Here is a 19,707-nt window from a genome sequence, read left to right as displayed (position 1 = left end):
TTGGCAAGATCCATGGAATCAAAGTATACAGTACCTCTGGTCAGAAATGGGAATTTGAAGAATAAATGAGAAAGAAACCACAGTCATAGGAACTTTGCTCATGACAAAGCCTCCACCCCCCATGTAGCAGTGTTATTCTTTACTACTAAGTCTAAGAAATTTCATCTGTGTTGAGGTAGCTTAAATTAAGTAATCATTTGTCCTAGCTGGAAGAAAAAAAACTTCTGAAGCAGAAGGTTGTATCATGCCCTATGATGCACAGACATTGCATGCTTTGGTCCTGTCACATACCTTCTATTTCAAGTTGTACTTCTGGAGTCTGAATAGAAAAATGTTAATAACATGACTTTTTCTCTCACTCTTCCATATAAAGACATATACAAAGGAGCTGGATTTATACCTTTTTGTGTGACTGGTGGGTTGATGAGAACAAGAGATTTAGCTGCTGGAAAACACTAAGGGGGTAGGTAAGATGTATTATGGCCCTAATGGTTAATATTTGTCCCTTAACACAGGTTAAAGGGAATTACTGTAATGCATGTTAATATTGCATATTGTGGGATACATAGCAATTAGATGCAAAAGCAAGCAAATATATGCAAAACAGCTCATTACTGTATAAACTGAACAACAGCTTTGTGTGCTAGAAAAAAATGGTGTATATTTCCATCCCAGAAGCATCGGGCCGTAGGGTCGCAGCCTGATTCTCCTAGGTCATTTCTTAAAGAGGCCAAGTGGAAGTATCCCCCTAAAAGCCTCTCCTCTGGCTAGACCACAGGTGTCAAAGTCGGTCCTCGAGGGCCAGAATCCAGTCGGGTTTTCAGGATTTCCCCAATGAATCTGCATAAGATCTATTTGCATGCACTGCTTTCAATGCATATTCATTGGGCAAATCCAGAAAACCCGACTGGATTCCGGCCCTCGAGGAGGGACTTTGACACCCCTGGGCTAGACCCTTACTCTCCAGGCCCATCTAGAAAATCCCAACGAAGAGGTAGGGTATGAGAGTCAGGACGGAGCAATCCCCAAATACTCCTACCCTTTCTGGTACCAGCAATCCCTAGTAGTAGTCTTATGGTACTGCTGCTACTAGAGGTCGAGCTGCTTTGAATTGGGAGGGGAGTTCAGAATCTAGGGAGAGGAGGCTTGGAGAGGAGGAAATTCTTTTGCTTGACCTTTTTGAGGCCTTACGATCCCAGGATGGAAAAATAATGCAGCTTGCAAGGCTGATGGCAACTAGCATTATTATACCATGGGACTAATTAGCCTACAATACTGAGATACTGCAGGTTAATCATTCCCAAAGGAAATTAAGGTGCTATACAAGCTTGACTGCTACCACACCTTAGAAATTACCCCCTAAATTAGCTTAACTAGGGTTTTCACACGAACTTAAAAAAAAAAAGCCTGATACATGCTTCATAGAAATTAAGTTTCTTATTCTGTATAAAAGTAATTTTATAATGTATCTTAAAAGATAGATCTATTAAAGCATTGCTATTTATATAACTATAACAGTGCAACAACATTTACCAGACTTTTCTTCTTTATTTTTAGGGTTTAGTAATCAGGATTTTTTTTTTTTTCTAATACAAATCTTTACTACATGACATGCAATTAAAGTGGGCTAAATCTACTTACAGGGTAATGAACTTTACATTCTATAGCAAACTTAGGGGCAATTTTATTACTGGGTGTTAGAATCTGGGTTTATTGCATCTTAACATGAGGCTTTCCCATGCACTAAGCCTAGATTCAGCATGTCAGTAATTAAGTTTTTTGTTTTTTTTAAATTTTGCAGATCCTATGCAAATTTTTCCATTAGCGTGCAAGACTTGCAAATACAGGAGCACTTACCGTCTCCTATTTAGGAGGTGCCAAGTCCTGCATTAATTCATTGTTATCCAGCTACTGAGCACTAATGCAAACACACTAGTTAGTTAACGCTTCCACATCTGTTCTGTACCCTTTACACACCACTTCTAAAAATATATATGTATATATTTTAAGAAGTTGTTAGCACTTAATGCACAATTTTAATAGGCAAAATACTGGAAAATGTGTAGCGCATTTTTCATGTGCTAAATGTGCATTCAGGCTTAATGACCTTTAATAAAATGGCCCTGTAAAACAGCTAAGATAGACCAATGAAAATTCTTGGTACTGGACAATATAGTTTATTCCACACCATTACTTAGTTTCACAAATAAGCTTTATCAATTTCCACCTGTATGGTACCTCCTCAACTTCCTCTAGAGGTCAGGTCTTTTGACCTACTGACCTTTCACCTACTGGGAACACTGTTCCCTCTGAGCTGAGTGGGTGTCCTCCAACTGCATTACTACCATTAGGGGGTGGTGCTTTATTAATGTTTTTAGCTGCTGGGGACAGTTGCTGGAGTCCTCCAGTGATTGCCTGTTCCTCACTATTGAAAATGTGATAGTGAATTAGAACCTTCCACTGGCAGGACTATAAGTACAGGAATCTGGCTCAGCTTAGAGGAAACGACTGGGAGTTAAGGTATTTCTAAAGGACTATAGGTTTCTTCCTTCTTTTGAGAGAAACTATACAGTAAAGATTCTTCCAAAGAGCTAAAACCTCCCTTCTCGATATGCACTTGAAAGCCATCATCTATCGAGCACAAAGTAAAGAAAAAAACTGTGTAACCACTGTACACTGTAAAATGTACACTGTAAAATCTAAATAAAACTATGATACAGAATTATGCAACCAGTATCATGCCAACGACAAGATTAGGTTCTTACCTCGGTAATCTGGGTTCAGTTAGGATACATAGGAGTCCATACTTAAGCTGTTGATTCTTATTTCCTGCAAACTGCAGAAGGATATCCCTTAAGAACTTGAGAACTCCTCCCCTTCTGCAGTGGAGCACAGCACCCTCCTCAGTTTGTACCAAAGCAAATTGAACTCCACAGAAGGAGTGGCACGGGAAACTTTCCTGGCAAGAAACATTCTGCTTTGTTCTGAAACCTAAAACAATGATGAATAAATATCTAACAAGTAAACAGAGAACAACACTCTTGAGTAACTCAGATCCAGCCTGCTAAGGGTAACAAGCAGGAGCTATGGGACCCCTCCCAGGAGGAAAAAGAAAGGGAAACCCCCGATATATGCAACACATCTCTTCTTTATATTAGGTATAATAGCAGAGGTCCCGAGAGTGATGCTGGCAATTTCCAAGGCAGAAATCAGGTGAATCAAAACAAGTCCACCCAGGAAAGGCAGTATGGACTCCTGTGTATCCTAATAGAATCCAGATTACCGAGGTACGAACCTAATTGTTGTTCTGTTGTAGATACACAGGAGTCCATACTTGAGCTGACATACCAAAACAGTGCCATACATCTACGGAGGGACAGATGAGCCTGTCTGTAGTACTGAGTCCCCAAAACCGGCATCCTCTCAAGACATCCAATCTGTAGAACTTTGTAAAAGAGTGAAGACTAGCCCAAGTAGCAGCTCTGCAGTGTTGAGATCGTTATCACTTTGGTGGAATGCGCTGCCAGGGAAAGAGGCAGCTGTTTCCCAGTGGAAATGTAGGAAGAGGAAATCGCCATATCGATCCATCTGGCAATGGCTGTCTTGGAGGTTGGCCTGCCCATCTTCAGTGACTAGTCAGTACAAAAAATAATTAGAAAGCCAGGAGTCATTAGTCCTCTGTAAGTATGATGAGCAGGGCCCTGTGCACATCTAGCTTGCACAAATGTTTATCTTGTTTGGCCGAACCTGTACGCTGAAAGGCCGGCAGCCAAATCTCCTGATCAACATGGAAGGCGGAAGAAAGACTCCTTGAAAAGGAGAAATGGTTCCCTGCAGCAGAGAGCCTCTAATTCCAAGATCCTTCTTGCCAAGACTATGGCAAACAAAAATACTGTCTTGACCATAAGGTCCAGCAGGGTAGCCTCCGAAAGAGGCTCCTAAGGAGCACAGGCCAGGCCAGGCCTGTCCCAAGATGGGAACGGTCTGCACAATGGAAGATTCAGCCTGAGTGCCTCCCCTTAAAAAAAATCGAGCGACATCCAGGTGAGACACCAGAGACCGAAGGTCATTCTAAGCTCAAAAGCATGAGATACCGGCTATCTGCACTTTGAGGGATGAAACCACCAGTTCCTTTTCGAGGCCAGCTTGCAGGAAGGCCAGGATCACCAGAACAGGAGCTCTCTCTGGTTTCACCTGTTCAATTGCATCAGAGGGTTGCCCAGCCACCGAGACTGATATCAGCCGTGAGGGTAACCTGTGCTTCAATTTAGAGAGGCATGCCCCTCATTAAGTTCTTCCCTTGGAGCCACCAATGCAGGCTGCATTTTGCCTCCACTGTCCAGGACAGCCACATTTGCAGGGAGCAATGTTGCAGAGACCATCTGGATATAAGGGAATACTGGAAAGGGCACATATGAGCTCTTGCCCAGGGAATGCCTCCAAGGAGGTTGCCATCAAGCCTAGCGCCTGTGGATACTGTCAGGCCTTGGGGCTTGGGAATGCTAAGATCACGAGGATCTGCTTCCGTGGCTCAGGAAGAAAAACACAACCCTTTGCCAAATAGAAGAGGACTTCCAGATACTCCAGACACCAAGTTGGCTGAAGATGACTTTTCCAAAAGTTGACTATCCAGCCCAGGTCCTGTATCATCACCTGCTGGATCCCACACTCACATTCCACCAGTGAAGGACCCTGATCAGCCAATCATCCAGGTAAGAATGCACCTGGACCCCCGTCCAGCGAAGGTAGGCTGCTACAATCACCATCACCTTGGTAAAGGTGCGGGGAGCCATGACCAAACCGAAGGGGAGTGCCAGAAACTGAAAATGGTGCTGGAGCATGTGAAATCTCAGATGTCTCCTGTGAGCTAGAAAAATGGGGATGTGAAGATATGCCTCCGTCAAATCCAGAGAGGCAATGAATTCTCCTGGAGACACTGCTGCTATGACGGAACGGACTGTTTCCATGTGAAAGTGGGAAACCTTCAGGGTCTCGTTTATAGATTTCAAATCCAATCCAATCCAATTTTCAGATCCCCTCTCCCCCCGATGTTCCCCACAGGGAATAATGGGAGTACTCACTGACTTCACGTGCCTGTTTCTCTGAATCAGCCTGGCTGCTGGGAAAGGATTTCTGCCTCAGAAATTGCTCAGATCCTCAACCGTTGAGCAAAACCTGGCTGCCAGCTGAATGAACCATGGCTGCTGACTCCCACCTCTAGGATTCTTCACACAGCAGCAGGGGGAGGGGGGGGGTTAGAGAAATTACACAGCCGGCTCCTTGAAACCCCTAGGATTCTTACACAGGGGCATTACAGTCTGTGCTCAAGCTTCTGATTGAATCAGCAAATGAGCCACTGCCAGGGGAATAGACCCCAAGCTCCTGAAGGGGCCCAAAACAGGCTGGCTCAACAGGAACTTGGAGATTGTCCTGGGAGCAGCAGTCCTCCCATGCAGAACTGCATCTTTTCCTGGTGGAGTATGCCAGAGCAGGGAACCTCTGAGTATCGAAACCATGAAGAACTTAAAGAATCCATCAGAAAAAAAAAAAAAGAGAGCAGAGCAAAAAAAAAACACGTTCTGAGTTCACTTGCAGAAGGAATAACTGAGGAAGGTGCTGTGCTCCACTACAGAAGGGGAGGAGTTCTCAAGTTCTTAATGGGATATCCTTCTGCAGTTTGCGGGAAACGGGAATCAACAGCTCAAGTATGGACTCCTGAGTATCCACAACAGAACTGCAAAAAAGAAGAGGCAAGGTAGTAGTTCAGTTTATGAGGTCAGAAAAACATTCATATGGTTAATTCTAATTCAGAGAATTTTGAACTTAAATAATGAGTTCCAAGTAAGAATTGGATTAAGTCACATGCACTGAAAACACAGCACAGATTAAGAGGACATACCTCTGCATACAAGAAAAATCACAATACTATCAAGATGAAAAAATATCCATATTTACAGTTGCTTCTCACAATACATTTAATATCTGCTTTTAAAAAAAGTATTAATTAAAACATTTCATTCAGACTAAAAGCTAACTCTGAAAGGAGTACGGACTTGTAAGAAAGGACAGTCAAATAATCTATGTACAGCATATAATTTTCACTCTGTATCTTGCTGCAGGGAACAAAGGACCCTATTCAAAAAGGCTTTTTCCCTATCCTGTGCTGAAGGAGGAAAAAAAAAGAACTATTAATACAGGTCCAAAGGCCACAAAATCTACCGGAAAATGCATCTTTAGGGTCATACCAGTCAAAGAAGTGAACATAGATCTGACTTATTTGCTAGACTATAAGGTTTTAAGCCTTCATAAAAAATGAGTGATTATTTTTATGAAACTTCTACAGTGTATATAAGTTGATGGCATATAGGAATAATTTCTAACCAGTTCTCATTTTGAGTCTTTATATATGTATAAACTAAAACAGTAGTGGGCAACCATGTTCCTTGAGGGACACACCCAGTTGGGTTTTCAAGATTTTCACAATGGATATGCATGAGATTGATTTGCATATATTGCTTCCATTGCATACAAAATGAATATACATGAGATCTTGGTAACACAGTGTATGGCAGCAGGGAAAGATCCATATGGTACATCCAGTCTGCTCAATAAGGTGGTTCAAATAGGTTACACTCTGTCAAAGATCAAACACTGACCTAACAAATAGGGCAATCATATAGTCATGAAGAGTGGTTTTATAATTTTGGATATTTGAATAAGCCAACAATTTAACAATGCTACAAACTGACATTTACCCTTAGGTTAATGTGACCAAAAATAAAAAGTACACTTTTTTCCCTTGTTCTGTCCCTGCTATCCTTGAGACACAGTCTGTAGAAGCCTGCCCGGCAGTAGTCCTACTTCTTAATTGCTAGAGTTGCCATTAAAGTCCACTCCTATCCATCCACAAACAGGACAGGCAGGAGTGGGCTTTGACGGCAATTCCAGTGATTATGCAACTCTTGAAAATCTTACTGGGTTTTGGCCTCTTGAGGACTGTGGTTGCCCACCTCTGCTCTAAACTATCAGGTTGTCCATCACACACTAGCAGGGAAAGAAAGATATTCCATTTCATCTGAAAGTGATATCTTTTTAATGCTACTAATAAGCATGGTTTCCCTCAATGAACCAGAACAAGCTCTTCTCCAACAGCAATCTGAGAGGGACAGTCTAGTATGTTATATGAAACCTGAGAATCAGAATGAACACAAGACATCTAGAGCACCTCAAGTCAATAAGAAGTTATCTAATATGCTGTTGTGGCTTGGTCAATTCTCCTTGGTCCTCAGAGTTTCTGGTGTATTGATACCATCTGTTTTATTAATATACTAATTGTCTCTCTTAATGCTGACACTGCTAAGAGAATCAGTGAAGAGTGTGTGGTGGTGGAGGCAGGACTGTATAGAAACAAGATGACAGATAAAGACCAAATGGACTATCCAGTCTGCCCATCTGCAGCATCCACTATCTCTTCTTCTCCTTAAGAGATCCAACATACCTGTCCCATGCTTTCTTGAATTCAGACATAATCTCTACTGGGAGACTATTCCATGCATCTACCACTCTTCTTGAAAAAAAAAGTATTTCCGTAGATTACAGTCCTCCTGAGCCTATCGCTTCTTAACCTTATTCTATGCCCTCTCACTCTGGAATTTACTTTCAAATGAAAGAGACTTGTCTCATATGTATTTATGCCACATAGGTATTTAAATGTCTCTGTTAACTCTCCCCTCTCCCACCTTTCCTCCAAAGTATACATATTGAGATCTTTAAGTCTATCCCCTTACGCCTTATGATGCAGACCGTCAACCATTTTAATGGCTTTCCTCTGGACTGACTCCATCCTGCTTATATCTTTTTGAAAGTGCAGTCTCCAGAATTGTACAAAATATTTTAAATGAGGTCTCACCACAGTCTTATACAGGACATCAATACCTCCTTTTCCTACTGGCCATGCTTCTCCCTATACACCTAAACATCCTTCTAGCTTTCGCTGTTGCCTTTTCAACCTGTTTGACCACCTTAAGATCATCACATAGTATCACACCTAAGTCCTGCTACTCTTTCATGCAAAAAAAGTTCTTGCAAAAAAGTTCTTTACTCCCTAAACTGTACCTTTCCCTTGAGTTTATACAGCCCAAATGAATAACCTTGCATTCCTTAGCATTAAATCTTAGCTGCCAAATTGCAAACCATTCCTCAAGCTTCACTAGATCCTTCCTCATGTTTTCCACACCATCAGGGGTGGCTATTGCAGATTTTGGTATCATCTGCAAAGAGGCAAATCTTACATGACAGCCCTTCAGCAAATATATCTTACAATTTTTTTTAAAAGAACAGGCCCAAGAACTGAACCTTGAGGCACACCCCTAGTAACATCCCTTTCCTCAGAGCAAACTCCACTGACCGCTACCCTTGTTGGCTTCCACTCAACCAGTTCCTGACCCAGTCCGTCACTTTGGGGCCCATACAGAGGGCACTCAATTTATTAGATGCCTGTGTGGAACATTATCGAAGGCTTTGCTAAAATCCAAATATACCACATCTAGCGTTATCCCTCTATCCAATTCTCTGTGCAGATTTTCTTCCAGGATAACTATGGAACATATACGAGATCACCATATATCTGTTGTTACAGTACTTTGATAATTAGGCAAGTGGTCCCTGAGTTATAGGAAATTTCTTATGCCTTCAAGTGCAGCCCTCTCTATTCTGCAGAAAAAGACTGAAGAAATTAACAAGATTTAAATATATGCTAAGGGAGTTACAATGGCTAGTGTAAGTAAAGTGGAGTTGCATATGAACAACAGTGTTCTTCTTAGAAAATAGGATCATACAGTCACTCCCCATGGAGATGGCCTCGATGGAACCTGGATGGATCTGCTGTTCAAAGCCTAGGAAAATCCAGGGATTTCTATAAGCATGTGTAGAGCTTCTCATGCTGTTATAACTGTCTCATACCTTTCTATATGCTGTACTCACTTCCTTGGGTTTTTGCAGTCCAAATGCATGACCCTCCACTTTTTTTTTGCATTCATTCTTAACTGCCAAATTCTATACTATTCTTCAGATTTCTCTAGATCTATTTTGCTATTATTCAAGCCTTCTGGTGCATCTATGTTGCAATTTTGACCTCATCTGCAAAGAGGCCAACCTTTCCAACAGCCCTTCTACAATAATTGTTTTAAAAATGTTGGAAAAAAAAACCTGAAACAAGGATGGATTCTTGTAGCACACTACTGAAAATGCCCCTATCCTTTGTTGCCTTCTACTCAATCAATTTTTAACCAAGGTGGTACAGGCTCCTTGATGTAAGAAGATATCTCTCCATATGGGGCATGAAGGAGATGAGTTGTTATGCAAAATCCCTGCTTTGAGCCATAGTGACTTCAGGTTGAGACAATGAAATTTGTTTTCCTGCTGTATCAGAGGGATGGATGGTTTCTCAGATGAAGCGATGGCTTGTTTGAGAACCGCATTTGCCCTGGTCAATGAGGTCCTATTATAAGTAGACGATCCAAATTCCTGATTTTCTGAATGGATTTTGAATGAGGAACTCGGGGAAGATATAGATTAGAGACCTGTTCTTATTTTTTTTTTTTTTTAGTTCAATAATTTTTATTGAGTATTTTGAAAAATACAGGGAGCATTTCAAATACATAAAAACAAAATAAAGCTTTGTGTATAAAGAATCTGCAAATATATATTTAACTGTAGAGGACCATAGCAGTAAGAAAAGCTCCAAGTATTGGAACTGCTTGTGAAGACTATATGAGAAAAAGATGAGGGAGAACAGAAATAGAAATTAAAAGAGAAAGGAAAGAAAGAAGAAAAGAGAAGAAAAGGAAGGGAAGACAGGAGTGTCTACGAAGCAGAGCGTACATAGGAATCCAGGAATGACCAGGGTGATTTTTTGCTCTTCAAATTCATGGAGGTTCGGAGTGTAATTTTATTCTCATATGCATAGGATTCAAATCTATGATACATACACAGAGAGTTCCACCAAAAAGTATAGTCTAGTAGCGAAGATGATTTCCAATTTTTCAGAATGTGCATGAGAGCAGTCACAAACATGGTATTGATGAGCTTAGGAGGACAGTTTGATTGTGCAAAACAGGGATGTTGAGAGCGAAGGATTATAATGTCCATAGAGATCTCTTCCGAGCAGTTAGTGATAGATTGTATGGTGTTCCAAATTTGGGTCCAAAAGGAGCGGACCAAAGTACAATGAAAAAACATATGATCAAGAGTTCCCTCCTCTTTCAAACAGTTCCAGCAAACAGAGTCTTGCTTTAAGTTGGCTTTCCACATGCGAAATGGGGTCCATACTGTTCTAATAAATGGAGAAGATATACAATATTTGTGTGTTTTTCCTCGTCTTCTGGAAAGGAAAAGTGGGCAGTTTGTATTTGAAAACACCAACTTCCTGAATAGGTGTACAGGCACTGTTCTCACTGGGAGACCCCTTCATGGGGGTCCAGTATGCAACTATGCTTGCCTTTGATCTGGTTCCGATTGCTTGGCAGATAGATACTATGAAGGAATACACACAGTGGACATCACCAGCTTTCCGCATTCTAGCTGTCTCCTTGCATACCATCGTGCTTGCTTGCTGATGTAGAAATGACAAACTGGTTGCTGGTGCAGATGAAAAGTACCTTTCCCCTAATTCCATTTCCTGCAACATATAATATATAGCATACAGCTTGATGGTTGATGAACTGGCTCATTAGGTCCAAGACCCTTGTGTAGAATGGTGGAGGAGATAGACATCCAACTTGCACTAGATGAATCCATGATTGTCAGGTGTTGAATGGATGGAATTTAATTTCTTGCTAAAGAATTGAAGGAACCAACCCCCAACCTCTATTAAAAGTATCCGATTGTAGCATTCACCTCTACTTGATGTGATGAATTATTTCCTACTGTAATAACAGAAACCTCTGGTTATCCAAGGTATTCTTGAATTCAATTACTGTTTTGCCTCCCCATCATCTCTATTTCTATTTGAAGAATTATTTTGTAATTGTACTTCCCTTTGAGACTCATCCTGATTTGTTTTAAAACTCACTTTCTGCTAAAAAAAAAATCAAAAATAAATTTCTGGTGCGTTATACTGTCCTAGATATGTTAATATTTCCATCATGTCCCCCTCCTTTTTACTCTTGGGTACATATTTAGGCACTTGAATTTCATTTCAAAAGGCTTTTGGTACAAATATTGTACCATTTTGGTTGCTCGTCTTTAACTTTGTCAATAAATATTCACTCATATTTTCTGCCTGCATAGAGGCAGGTTTTCCATTTCTTAAAAGAAATCTTTATTTCTCTATACTGAAAAAAATAAGTAGAACATTTCCTAGGTGACTAGGGAAAGTAGGATTTGCAACCTTTATCTGCAAAACTAAGGGCCTCTTTTACTAAGCCATTTAGTGCAGGCTACTGCGGTAACTGCCCCGAAGCCCATACGGATTTAAAGGGCTTTGGGGCCATTGCCATACAGAGGTCGCTAGAGCAGCTTTGTAAAAGGGGGGGGGGGGGTAAGTGCTGTTGCTATGGGCCTATATATTAGCAGGACTCTTTGCAAATTAAACTTGCTTCAAATACAATAACAGATGTCTAGGAACTAGACGCCTTTGGAGCAATTCAAGCTAGATTGCAAACCAGCTTGACTGGGTAGCAACAACCTTACTGAAACAGTGGAATAATCAGCGTCCTTATATAGGTTCCCCTACAGCAGTGGTCTCAAACTCAAACCCTTTGCAGGGCCACATTTTGGATTTGTAGGTATTTGGAGGGCCGCAGAAAAAATAGTTAATGTCTTATTAAAGAAATGACAATTTGGCATGAGGTAAAACTTTTTATAGTTTATAAATCTTTCCTTTTGGCTAAGTCGTAATAATAATATTGTAATTTATAGCTAAAGAGACTGTTATATTTTACTTTTGTGATTATCATAAATATACCAAGGGCCTCAAAATAGGACCTGGCGGCCACATGTGGCCTCTCCGGGCTGCAAATTTGAGACCACTGACCTACAGCAATGGCAAAAAAAAAAAAAAAATCTCCCTCCATGCATATCATAGAATATGAAACTTCTGTCTGCACCTGCTGATATATGAAAGACAACCTGTTGGTCCAGAATTCATGTGAACATCCACTTTGAATACATAGCAAAATAAGCTAATACTAACATTTTTCCATACATTTAAACTCTAAGGAATATGAATTTATGAAACAGAAATAAGAAACATTATAAGCATGCAGGGTTAAGACAAAGTCCTTAAATCCTGCCATCCTTAAGTAGTTTTGATCTTTTAAAATTTACGGATTGCTATGGCTCATTTAAACAAAAAGAAATCTAAAAACCAGTCTCTTTCTTTTTCTCAAAACCACAATTAACAAAACTAATTGGGCAAGCAGAAATAACAATAGCAAATGATCCCTTTAACCAGTCCACAGCTGAATCTGAGATGAGGTTTGCAGAGTAGAGCAACACAAGTTTCTTGTAAACAAAACATACTGGTCAGTTTTAATCCATTGTTGAGTTCTGAGAAGATTTAAGGAAATGGACAGACAGGAGACAGTGAAAAGATAGAAGAGAAAATAAACATTTTTGGTCTTGACCTCTGCGGACAGGAACAAAATTCTCCATCATAGAAAGACCAACCACCAAAGAGTCAGTGCAAGAACTATACAAAAAGACATCATGAAAGGGACGCGGGGATTTGGAAAAATTATCGAATATAGATGGCATTTTTCGAGAGACTTGTGCTCCTCAGGGATCGAGATAGAAACCTTAGGAAGAACAATTTCCTCTTCTTTTGTCTCCCCAGGCCAGGCTCTCCCATTGGGCTTTTCTTTCTTTTTAACCTTGTCCTCTTCCTGCACTAATAGAGGATGTTCCTGTGTCTGCTTTCATGGTAGAAGATCAAGAAAGACAGAGAGAAATGAAACAAAAGTGAAAGATGGAAAAGTGCTTAGAATGACCCTTAAGGATGTGCAAAGTATTTGGAGATGTTTCCTGGGCCTTCATAATTTAGACTTCACCAAAAATGAAATTAGAGGCTGAAGCAGAATTCAGTGTGACAGAGCTGATAAACTTCAAAAGAATATACTCTAGAGCAGGGGTCTCAAAGTCCCTCCTTGAGGGCCGCAATCCAGTTTTCAGGATTCCCCAATGAATATGCATGAGATCTATGTGCATGCACTGCTTTCAATGCAGATTCATTGGGGAAATCCTGAAAACCCAACTGGATTGCGGCCCTCAAGGAGGGGCTTTGAGATCCCTGCTCTAGAGAATCTAGTAAGAAACCCTGAGGGCAGTTCACTCAGCTGGGAACCCATATTATACTCAAAACTCATCTACTTGTGGTCAATAACTTTATACAATGCCTCTCGATAGCTGAAAACAGCAGGATGGATATGTGATCTCCTTTTAAGTAAAATACATAACCTTTTAGGTTTTAAAACCACTACATTTTATTTCTATGAATAAAAAAACCCACGCTTCCCTAAAATAATCTCTTGTTACAATGCATTCTCATAATATGCGAACTTCAGAGAAGTGTTAACAACTGTATGGGATCCTAATTATATCAAAATAACCTGTCACCACCTTAATGGAATGTCAATTGCTGGAATAGCTTCATTAAAATATGATCTTTTGATCTGAGAAACTTAGTCATTCATGCTGGACACTGAAGCTATATTTATTTGGCAGTATATATAAGAGTTGTTGGTGGCTCAAATTATGAACCTAGTTTCTCTGTGGACTGACTGGGGATGCCATGGTATCTGAATTCATAGACCCAGGTTAGGCAGGATTCTGCCATCAGACAACAAGAAGTGTTGTGGCCCCTGGTCTGTGGCCCCTGGTCACAACCAGCACCATGGATGGTAGGCTAGATTTAAGGGTAGGGGGTGTTGCATCCCAGACAGTGTAAATGACAGCTGTAGGCCAGAGAGGAGGAGGATAAAACTACTGAGAAAAAGTGGTACATTTGACAACAAATAGAAATTTCTTATATCCCCTTTATAACATGTGCTGTATATGGCCACAGCTGTAGTTAGGGGAATGTAATCTGGAGTGCTCAATAACGAAATATTGCATTAAGTAAACTTTGCTTCATAATCATTCCTCTCTAGTTGGTTTCTGTTTTTAACAGGACTTGTAACAGTAAATATTAACTATTTGGGGGATTCTGATAAAGGATCATTTTTCCCCTCTATGCTTAGTTTAAACCAAATTGCTTTAAACAGAATTCCCTTTCCTCTAAGAGAGGAAAAATTTGGTCTTGAGCTCTCTTAACTGATCCATCCTCCCATAGTTAAGCTGGAAGTTTTGGCCCAGATCTTTGCACACCCCTAAGTGATGAGTATCAAGGGGAAAGTAGCTGGGTGACTGAGCAGCAAAAACTAAAATCTGTATGCAAAGGGAATATGAAAGGGGGGGAAAAAAAAGACAACATATAAAAAAACAATACAGTTAAACATTTGGTTTGTCGTCAAAAATAACGGTCTACACCTTCATGCATTTTGGGGTTTTTTTTCATTTAGCCATGCGCTGACTAAGCAAAGGATTAACCTGCAAAAAGCTGCAGCAGGTGCCAGTCTTGGGTAAGTTAAGGCTGGAGGGTGAGATGTAAAATTATTCATGTAGCAAAAAATTAAAATAAAGACAAATTGTTACTAAGCCGCGGTGAGCGCTCATTTGCATCTGCTTTAGTGCCATTGCAAGGACGGATTCTGGGTTCAGAAGCACAATCAGCATTAAGAGCAGCTTTACCTCTGGCCCACCGACCTTGCTCTCAGAAGGTACCACAGGGACTTTCTTGACCTGGACATGCACAAAAATGCATAAGGTTGAGTTGCTTACCACTGTAGCATAAACCTATCAAACAGTATCGAATTATGACATGACTGTGCCAATACTAATCTTAAAAAAAAAAAAAAAAAGCTGTCCTGAAAGTCAATAAGATTTTTAATGTATCAGCACCTTTCTTCAGCAATGAAGAGCTATAGTGATTAAAGCACCATCTCCCATAGAAATCCCAATCGGAGTCCTACCTGTTGAAAAGATGCATGTGAAAGATGATAACTGCTAGAAATATTTCAGCACTGGTTCACCAGCAATGCTTATAGATTCATGCTGCCTTTTGAATAGTCTCCTCTCACTCCCTTGGATATGCTACTTGACAAAGGGCTAGAGCTTCTGCTGTCCCAAGTATTAAAATGGGGCTAACAGCAAAACACTATGTAACAGAACAATTTAAACTAGTGCATTTTCTAAGACTCAGGAGCTTACAGTAGAACAGAGTTGAAAGAAGAAAATGTCTGAAGGAGGTATTTGACTTAGAAGTATCTTGGATAGAAAAGATTTTACTGTTGATACTTGACATGATGGCCAGTTTTAAGTTAAAATTAAAGAAAAAACTAGAATTTTCTTGGTTTTTAATAATAAGACAGATGAAAAAAAGTTATAATTAAATGGTATTAATTACATCATTATTTTGTCAATAAAAATTTTAGGGATCCAATTAGATTGAAATTTATCAATGAAACGCCATACTTCAAGGATTCATTAAAGAAATCCCCTACCTTTCCTTTTGGAAACAACTGAAATCAACTCTGTTCCAACACCACTATGGAACCCTATGCAATTACTTGTCATGGTCTGTATAGTCTTATGTTGCCTTTTCGTATACCTATAGTATTCACAGTACATCTCTTTCTTCTCTTCATATTTCTCTAGCATGTATTTAAATACTTTTTACATAGATACTGTAAGAGCCCACTGGGACAGAGAGAGAAAATTTTCTAATGATTGAAAATGGAACCCTCATTTCTAATTTATAAGTATTGTAAACTGCTTAACACTCATGTACAAGCGGTATATCAAATATAATAAATCCAATCCAATATTCTAGGGACTGTGTCGGAACCAGGTGGCTCATTCAGAAGTTCACAATCCATCTCAAACTCTGCAGTGTCTCCACAACTGCCACTGCCGCCTTTTCTCCTATCAGTCGGGACAGCGCTCTGATGAGCCAATCATCTAAGTACGGAGACACCTGCAAATCCACTCTGCAGAGATGAGCTGCCACCACCTCCATAACCTTGGTGAAAGTTCTGGATGATGTTGCTAGCCCAACGGGAAGCGCTGAGAATTAATAGCGATTTTCCAACACATGAAATCTGAGAAACTTCCTGTGTTCTGGGAAGATGGAGATGTGAAGGTAAGCTTCTGCCAAATCTAAAGCAGCAAAAAATTTTCCTGGCTCCACCGCTGCGATGACAGACTGAACGGTTTCCATTTGAAACAGCAGCACTCTCAGGGCTGCATTGACATGTTTGAGATCCAGGATGGGCCTCCAATCCTCTTAGCTTTTCTTTGGCATGACAAAGTATATGGAGTATCTGCCAGAACCAGAGTCGTCTAGAGGAACTGATTCTATGGCTTGAATATCTGGATATGGTTTGGATATTTAAAAGCTGTAGCATTGCTCGGATTCGTTTTGCTTTCTCTAGCTGGCCTGCCAGCAAATCCATGAACCAGTTGTAGAGAAGGTATGCAAACTATCTTGTAACCTTCTCTGATAATGTCCAGGACCCAGGGGTCGGATGTTATCTATTCCCAAGCCTCCAAATACTCTTGAGAGCTGACCTCCAATCTTCAGATGAGCAGCTTGAGGGCTGGTAAAGTGAAGCAGGAACCTGAACCTTGGTTCCTACAATCCCCAGGTAATTTCTGTCTGGAACTCTGAAAGGCTCTTTGGGTAGAGGATTCTGTGGAATACTGGTGAGAGCACTGAAAGCCATGAAAAGGACCCTCGGCTCTGCTCCGGGTATGCTGTCTGGCAAAGATCTTGGCCTGTGATCTTGTACACTGGCCATTAGATCATCTAGGCCCTTGCCACACAGCATCTGTCCCCTGAAAAGGAGTATTGCTTTAAAGGTTGAATCTCCCACCTGTTGCCTGATCCAAACCATACAATGGGTGGAGACTGAAAAAGCTGAGACTTTCCCCATGATTCTGATAACATCAGAGTGCATCAGCTAAGTAGTCTATTCCCGTCAGCAAAAGCTGAAGCAGGGGCTCAGAGTCCATCATGCTCAGATTTCTCAGCCTGGAATAAAAGGTGCATGCATGAAGGAGGCCACGGCTGCAGCCTTAACCCCTAAGGCTAAAGACTCAAATTGCCTCCACAGGATCATATCCATTCTGTGATCCTATGGATCCTTTAAAACCACTCCTCCTTCACTTGGTAGGAAAATACATTTGGCCACCTGGACTACCAGAGAGTCCACCTTTCGCATAGCAAACATTTACTGGAATTCCTGATCCATGTGATATAGTTTAGCTGTGGTTTTAGCTACCATCACGGAGCCTGCATGGGTCTCCCAGGGTTCTGCGACTAGGATCCTCATGTCCGAGTACCATGGAAAAGATGAGTTGAGCCCGGTCCCTGCTCAGAAAAGAACACCGAGTGGATGGGGTTTGTAGAGAGTCTATTTTCAGTTCTCAAAGGGACTTGGTATCTGCAGTAAAGCAGAGAACTTAAAAAGTCAATGAATGGAGGGATCCTCTCCCTGATCTGTAGCAGATACCTCCTGGTCCTCTGAATGGGAAGCTGTTTCTCCCTTAAGGGAAGCCTCACTTTGGTACATTAAAGGGATCAAATCTGACCCCTGGTCCTGCAAGTCTCTGTCCAGAATTATGTCCGCTTTCAGGAAAGAAGCGCTCTAAGTCTTCAATAAGACCTACCCACTGGACAGCTCGCCTGCACAGCAGATTTCTGCCTTGCACATAAGCCTGCTGGAGATTACTGAACTCTAGGGGTAAAGGCTCGAGAGGGCAAGTTTCCTTGTCCCTTAGGGTGGAGCAAATGCCTTTTCTTGGGCTGCAAAGCATCTACGCCCTTATGGTACACAAAGCTGCTGTCCCAGGGTTCTAGGTGTTTCATTCTCCTTGAAGGGACTATCTGCCTTTTTCCAGCCCTAGAGGCCTGTGGAGGAACTAAGCACAAAGCTCCTGTCTCTCCAGCCTATGCCTATTCAGAGCAAATAAGGCATGATATAAGGGTATTAGGATCTGAGTACTCCATCCCTACCAATTCTGAGGCAAAACAAGGTGTTTTCAAGAAGTTTGAGAACTTAGGAAAAAAAAGTCAGGAAATCCAAGATGGCCACCGCAGCAGTATTTTGGTGCCAAAAAAGCAGCTTAAAAATGCTTCAGGGCTGACCAAAAACAACAAAGCCCTAGCTGCAGAAACAGTCAAAACACAGTTTTTCCACCCCCTCACCCCCGCTTTTCCCATAGGCTCTCACAATTTGTACTCACAGACCATGTGCTGGAGAAAAGGTGCTGCAGTCTTCATCAGATCCATGAAAGAGTAGCTGGATTTGGAGGGATTTTCTACCTCAAGCCACTGGTCAGTTGCCATGCTGAGATCTTCGGGTTGCCAGTCAGATCTTAGCTGGTCTGAGCCTCCACCCCCACCCCCAAAGCCTTGACATACGCTAAAAGGAGAAGGGGGAGGCAGAATTGTAGCCGGAACTGAACACTTTGAAAGACACCATTGATGCCTAATTCCCTGTACTCAAGCTCCTGACCAAATCATGGACGTGAGCAAATGCTGAGGGCCTGGATTCTTAAGTGCCACAAACCTTCAGCAGGCTGGCTGTACAGGTCCCCAAAGAATTTACCTGCCAGTTGCAAACTAAAGTCCGCTCCTCTCCAAACAGGCACAGCAGTTCCTCGAGCCATATAAAAACCGAACCCCCCCAAAAAAACCCCAAATCCCGAAAAACACTGCAAAATAATAAAGAAATAAAAGGAGCAGATCAGTATGACACCTTCATGCTCTCCTGTAGAAGGAAGAACTGAAGGGGGCAGCAGAAACCAGGGAGAAGGAGGAGGATCTGAAAAGCTGTGATTGACATCTCAGAATGCTTGTGAGCAGGCATGGACAACCCTATGGGTCAGCATACCATCTCTATTGCACTGGAAATAGGATTATCCTCTTGACAGATGGTAGCTAAGTCTATAGCGTCAAGACGGAAAAAAATCAAATCCAGGGATGAATGAACTTACAAATATTTTTAAGCAAAGAGAATTTTATACATCATACCTGGGGCTTGGAATTGCAATTTTTCATTTTGCATTTTGTCTAGAGCAAGTGGTCAACAGATAGCTATTTTGGGGATAGAAGTAGCTTGAACTAATAACTATTTAGTTACCAAGATATTCTAGTGGTGTATTTGGTTCCACTATTATTAATCTTTCTTTCAACCCTAAACATGAAATGTTATTGCAATGTTCTCGATTATAATGGCTGCCAACAAACACACATACATACATACACTCAATATTTTGTAGGATAATACATGGGGTTACCAGATTTTGCATCTGGAAAGAAAACACACGTGGCACCACCCTGTTCTACCCCTGTCCCGTTCTGCCCCACGCAATCCTCATCTCTTCAGGCCAAATCGGAAGTGCATCTGCGTTTGTGCAGATGCAACATGACGACATCGCATGCATATGCGCATGTGTGTGACATCACAGTGTCCTATCCGTGCATGTGCAGATACATAAGAACATAGGAATTGCTGCTGCTGGGTCAGACCAGTGGTCCATCGTTCCCAGCAGTCCGCTCACGCGGCGGCCCTTAGGTCAAAGACCAGTGCTCTAATTGAGTCTAGC

General features: G+C 41.3%; 1 protein-coding gene across 38 annotated transcripts in view; it reads right to left on the bottom strand.

The window, feature by feature from the left end:
* Positions 1–19,707, bottom strand: part of EPB41 (erythrocyte membrane protein band 4.1) — a 225,540-nt gene that overhangs the window by 25,483 nt on the left and 180,350 nt on the right. For 26 of the 38 annotated variants that reach the window (XR_004540385.1, XR_004540384.1, XM_033955372.1 and 23 more), the window contains one exon: positions 14,788–14,838. The exons of 10 other annotated variants lie outside the window; for them this stretch is intronic. Coding sequence is in view for 26 of the 28 variants with exons in the window: in XM_033955372.1 (XP_033811263.1) it covers positions 14,788–14,838 (51 nt within the window). In the remaining 2 variants the exon portion in view is untranslated. The remainder of the gene's footprint in view (positions 1–14,787; positions 14,839–19,707) is intronic. 2 more of the 38 variants (XM_033955367.1, XM_033955379.1) reach the window with 1 other exon arrangement.

Source organism: Geotrypetes seraphini, chromosome 8 (genome assembly GCF_902459505.1).
Source record: "Geotrypetes seraphini chromosome 8, aGeoSer1.1, whole genome shotgun sequence".
Lineage (NCBI taxonomy): Eukaryota > Metazoa > Chordata > Amphibia > Gymnophiona > Dermophiidae > Geotrypetes > Geotrypetes seraphini.
The sequence above is the reverse complement of the archived record's forward strand: the minus strand, read 5'-3'. Positions and strand labels throughout refer to the sequence as shown.